Source organism: Vigna unguiculata, chromosome 10, assembly GCF_037176805.1.
Source record: "Vigna unguiculata cultivar grain cowpea cultivar isolate G323 ecotype 2 chromosome 10, ASM3717680v1, whole genome shotgun sequence".
Classification (NCBI taxonomy): Eukaryota; Viridiplantae; Streptophyta; class Magnoliopsida; order Fabales; family Fabaceae; genus Vigna; species Vigna unguiculata.
The window spans coordinates 31,819,725-31,825,656 of NC_140801.1; the positions used below are offsets into that span (position 1 = coordinate 31,819,725).

General features: G+C 38.2%; 1 protein-coding gene and 1 pseudogene across 1 annotated transcript; both read right to left on the minus strand.

Annotated features, from left to right (window-relative positions):
- Positions 1-1,855: 1,855 nt before the first annotated feature.
- On the minus strand, positions 1,856-2,947 carry LOC146882386 (uncharacterized). Its single transcript, XM_085667383.1, has 2 exons — positions 2,285-2,947; positions 1,856-2,065 (listed from the first exon to the last, which is right to left on the minus strand). Exons 1-2 carry the CDS (start codon positions 2,945-2,947, stop codon positions 1,856-1,858), a joined length of 873 nt encoding a protein of 290 aa, XP_085523509.1.
- A 34-nt stretch (positions 2,948-2,981) lies between these two features.
- LOC114184361 (uncharacterized) lies at positions 2,982-5,014 on the minus strand (annotated as a pseudogene).
- Positions 5,015-5,932: the final 918 nt, after the last annotated feature.

The window sequence follows — 5,932 nt, forward strand, 5'->3', positions numbered from 1 at the left end:
TCATCTTGAAGAAGCTTCAGACTATGGAGGGAAAGAATCTGGTTTGAGTGGGCTTGCTACAGGTAAGGAAGATTGAAAGAAACCATCCAATGAATCCAAAAGCACCCGCTATGCAGAGAAGATCAGAGTGAAGGAATCTTTCATTAGTCCTAACTATCCATACATGCATGGAAGATCTCCTTCTTGGACTGAGGGCTTCAGTTCTTTTGCAGCACATAGAATGAAAGTAAAAGATGTTTCAGACAATTTGTATAAAAAGTTGGGTTAATTATGTTTTTCGTCCCTCAAGTATGGGTAATTTTTGTTTTTAGTCCCCCACGTAACGTTTACTCATATTCAGTCCTCCACGTTTTAAATCTAATGGAATTGGTCCCCAATTTTAAACTCCGTTAATTTTAATTCACACGTGTCTAACGGATGGCCACGTAAGGATCCCGTTTTCAACTGAGAGGAATTGATGAACAACATGTGGTCTTGATATTTTAGGACCGTTTTAAAAGAGGGATTTGGGGTCTTTCTGAAACCCTAAAATTGGAGTGTTCGTGTTGGTTTGGGGGGGTATCGTATTGAATTCATTGGCAGCCAAAATTGAAGTTTGAAGATCGTTTTAGGGTGATGAAAAGTGGGAGCAGAGGGATTCATTGTACGTAGAGGAGTAGTGGTTCGAAAATTTCGCAGACCTGTTCATCGTCTTCGGATATGACATCCAAACTGTGTGGGTGTGGGGAAAGATTACTGCTCCTAAAGGCAACGACTGTAAAGAACAATGGGAAATTATTTTGGAGATAAAAAAACTGGGCTGTAAGTGACAAATTTGATATTTATTGGGCGAACTTGATTTCGTTTGATGTCTTATTGGTTTTGTTTTATTTATGCAGTCCAATTCTCATTGCAATTTCTTTGAATGGTTTAATGAAGAGGATTCTAAATATGAAGGGAACGCACCAGACTTTCAAGACAGTGGTAGAACACGAACTGAAGAAAATGAAGTGTGTTTGGAGAAGGAGAAAGTTATAGTGAAGTTGATAAAGAAAAATGAGAAATTGAAGGCGAAATTGCAAGAAGAGAAAAAGTTTGGGAGATTCCTGCAAGTTTTTTTCCTTTTGTTGTGGACATTAACAGTTGTCTTTGTTTTTATGTTGTTGTTCAAGTTCAATTGCAACTAGTTTTTTAGTAACTACTATTTAGCAGTGATTAGTTATGTATGAAACTTTAATGGTTAAGTATGTTTGAGGTAACTTCTTGTGGGGAAGTGTTTTGTATTTGTAATATGGCAGTAATGAATGAAATGAGAAGTTCAATTGTGTTTTACATGGTGGTGTTTTAAAGTAAGAAGTTCATGCGTAGAAAGAAGTCTGCTGTAATTTATGAGATAATTTTTACTTAACAACTGTGTTGTAATTTAATTCATTGTTAAATAGCAGTGGTTATTTGTTGTGACTTTTATCCTGTAAGGTTTCCTTTGATGTTAACAGGATATACATTCAATTGATTTCATCAAATTAATCCATACACGAAGTTTTACTGCATTACCACAAAACACAAGTAATCCATACACAAAGTTTTACTGCATTATCACAAAACACAAATAATCCATACACAAAGTTTTACTGCATTCACAAAACACAAGTAATTCATACACAAGTTTTAATGGACACCAGACATGTGGTCCATAAATGTGAATAAAATAAGTTTAACTACATTCAATAAAGTATTGGACACCAGACATGTGGTCCATACATCTGAATACAATATTCCTTTAATCCAAAAAGTTGTCCACTATGATATTGCCCACTGCTACAAAAAGTGGTCCACCATTAAAAGCAACCAAAACAGTTTGATTCCTCCTTGTATTTCACGTGGGTTGAGCAGAGGTTGCAGTACTTGCTTGAGACCCTATCACTTGTGCAACCATGCTTCTGGTTTGGGTTGTTGGTGGTCTTTCTCCCTGGTTCACGTTTGCAGCAATCCTTAGTCTGGATCTTCTTCTACTACTACAGCTTTGGGTAGATGGTCCTGCAGCGCTGCTAGGTGCACTAACACTTGGAGTTCCTTGTGATTGTGCCTGTGAATTGGGTATGTTTTACAACTCCAGTTTGTTTGAATGAAAAAAAATTGAATCAGAGGTCCATTTTGTGTTCTTAGCTTTCTGTGCCTGATTCCCCTTCTACAACTCCTAATGTTGTGTCCCATCTGCTTACACCTGCTTGGAATGACTTGGAATGACTGACTTGGAATGAAAACAAAAGATAAGATTTTTCTTTGATAGCTTGGAACGACTGACATGTTCATCAGCTTCCCTTCTTCTCAGTTTTTTGGGTCTCCCAGGTGGTGTTTTATAAATTGGTGGGAGTAGTTCAGGTTGAGTGCTTTTAGGCCACAATTGTTGTCCATTGATTGGGGTTATTTCTGGGCTATAGCATGCCTCATATGCAGCTCTTTTGTAATATGGATGCAGATAAGCTTCAGAGTTTTCCACCTTATAATTAATTGCTGCTACAGCATGTCTACAAGGTATGCCTATCAAATCCCAAAAATAACACGTGCAAGTATGGTTACTCAGATCTACCACAAACTTCTCCATGGTGAACCCTTGTGTTACTTCAAACTTTGCACCCTCTGCCCACACTGGAAGCCAATTGCCACTTTTCTCCACTTCCCTATCAAGCCTTTTCTGTGGCTTAGGCATAACATTACCAGGATATGCATTTAATTTTTCTCTTAGTGTTGCAAATCTACTCATTGTGTATGACCTAATCCATTCCATCATACTAATAATTGGTTTATCCCTAGCTAATAAGATAGTACTATTGAATGACTCAGACAGGTTATTCATTAAAACATCACATCTAGGATATATGCTGAATGCATGCTTACACCATGAGCTTCTAGGTATGCCAATTAACCAGTTATATGCTTCAGGGTTAATGTTTCTTAACTCACCCATTTTTTTTCCCAACCTGCGTAGAATGTTGACTTTGCTACCCCATCATAAGATCTCTGATAACTATCCCACCACCAAATTTCTTCTTGAAATTACTATAAAGATGCTTCAAGCAGAAACGGTGCTCCACCCCATTCAGAATTTCATCAAATACTGTCATAAGTCCCTGCAAAAGTTAATTGTTGTGTGTTAGAATATAGTCTGAATGAATGCTATATAAATTGAATGGAAGTAAGTTGTTTACCTTTTGTTGATCTGAGATGAAAACCCAATGATGGTTTTCAATGTCCCCAATATCTTCTAGCAGTAGTGAAAGAAACCACCTCCATGTCTCCTTACATTCGTTTTCTACAACAGCAAATGCAAGTGGAAAGTATTGATCATTAGGGTCGCTACCCACCGCAACCAAAAGTTGACCACCATAAGCTATTTTCAAGTGGCATCCATCAACCCCTATAAAGGGCCTGCACCCAGCCAAAAACCCATTCTTACAGCCTTCTAAGCACATGTAGAAACAACCAAACCTTGGTGGCAGACTTGGATGAGGCTGATTGATCTTAATTTTTAATGTTCCAGCCTTTACTCTAACCAATTCAGCTACATAATCATGTAAGCGACTGTACTGTTTTTGTCCATCCCCAACCAAACAGTCCATTGCTATTTGCTTAGCTTTTCCAGCCCTCCAAGGGGTTATACCCACATTGTATGTCTTCTTCATCTCCTCAATAATTTGACTCACTGTCATTACACCCACATTCATAAATCTGTCTATTAAGACTTGTGTTATCTAATCACAGTTAGCATTTTTGTTCCCAAATACCCTGCCACATCTATGACGCCCAACCAAGATCTGAAAAGTTTCCCTACCACCAACCTTGCTAGCCATCATTAAGAAACCACATTTTTTTTACATACAGCCCTGACTCTCTTCTGATCATTTTTTACAAATTGAACCTCTTTACCATTTAAAACACTATGCTCCATTAATGCTTGCTTGAAATCTTTCAAAGACAAAAATTCCATTCCTAATTTGAACTTGAAGTCCTTTGTCATATCTTCAGCCCTATATCTGGAAAATTTTGGCCCATCACGACGAACACCATCTTCATTATCAACATCTGAATCCAACTCATCAGTATCATATTCATCACTCATGTCATGTTGTCCAACTTCCTCATTAGTCACAAATGAACCAGGTCCCACATCTTTTTTACTCCTCACAGTGCTTGGATTTCGTTTCATTGCCCTCCACCTATCCAAAACAGGCCCAAGTTTTCTAACCTCAGACTCAGTGTGCATCCCAAAACCATTATCATCATCTGCCACCCTTTCTTCTTCACTCTCATCTAGTTTATCTGCAGCAAAACCTTCATCCTTATCAGACACATCCTCAACTACCACATCCTCATCGCCCCTCACTTGTGCTGCCTCAACCTCTTGTTCTGCCTCAACCCTCTCTTCTGGCTCAACCCTCTGTTCTGGCTCACCATCTTCTGCCTCAACTCCTGTGTCTGTCTCACCAACCGGACCACCATCAACTCCTATTTCTGTCTCACACCTCTATGCCTCAACCCCTTGTTCAACCTCAACCTCTTGTTCTACCTGAACCTCTTGATCACCCTCTACTCCTGTGTCTGTCTCACCAACCGGACCACCATTAACTCCTATTTCTGTCTCACACCTCTGTGCCTCAACCCCAACTTCTTCCTGACCGACTTCTTCATCCATTCCAGGACCAGTAATAAAATGAACTACCTCAGGCTGACAAGGAATGTGCTGGACATATATATCTACTTCTTCATTCCTATCCTCCGCATACTTAGCCAACGCCAATGCCTCCTTATTGTCACTCAACAATCTTAGGTTGTTCAACAACGTTTCCTTCGAGCCCTTCCACCAAAGTCTAACATCTCCAGTGTATTTGAACTCCTTCACGATGCCTAATGCTTCAAAGAATGACCAGAAATCTGGATTGATACCCGATACCACATGGATTTCACCCCCCACATACTTCAATCCCCTATTCCGTTCAAACCTACCAATGTGATGGAACGCAACCGCGAACCCCATTTCCAGCCCTACATTTGAAATCGCATCACAAACCAACCCAATCCAACATTCAACCACATAAACGGTGAAGAGAAAAGTGAACATTCAACCAAAGAAATTCAAAATGCATAAACGACTAACCTCACTTCTTCCCACGAAATGCGAGCAGTTACCACCACCTTCTTCGTCGTTTAAAGCTTGCTTCGTCGTGCCTAGGGACTGTCTTCTTCGTCGTGCCTAGGGTTCTTCCAAATCTCCTCAGCTGAGATTTTTTACAAATGAATACAGCTTAATCACTTTCTAACATAACCCACATTCAGCAGCTAAGTTGTTTTAGTGAAGTTAATGACATTTTAATGCTAACAAAAACCTCAGCTAAGTTCTTTTAATCACATTAATGACATGTGCCTTATTAATGAGTAACTAAAATGTGCAAAAAAATTCCTCTCAGCTGAAAACGGGATCCTTACGTGGCCATCCGTTAGACACGTGTGAATTAAAATTAATGGAGTTTAAAATTGGGGACCAATTCCATTAGATTTAAAACGTGGAGGACTGAATATGACCAAACGTTACGTAGGGGACTAAAACCAAAAGTTACCCATACTTGAGGGATGAAAAACATAATTAACCCTAAAAAGTTTTATCCCCTTTTCATGAGGCCAAGACTAAACTGAAATTCCTATGTCCCTATGAGTTTTGATTTAATCACTTTTTAAAACAAGATAATCTAATTATTTATATGTTATTACTTGACGCTGGTTATTATAAAATAATTGCTTATTATTTAATACAATATTAGATTACTAATTTTTTGAATATGATAAAACTATTAATATCTTCTAAAACACTTAAATAAAATAGATAGTTACGTTATTAGTTATGGAACTAATGAAAACTAATTAATAAATATTATTTTGAATTCTAAAAATTATATAT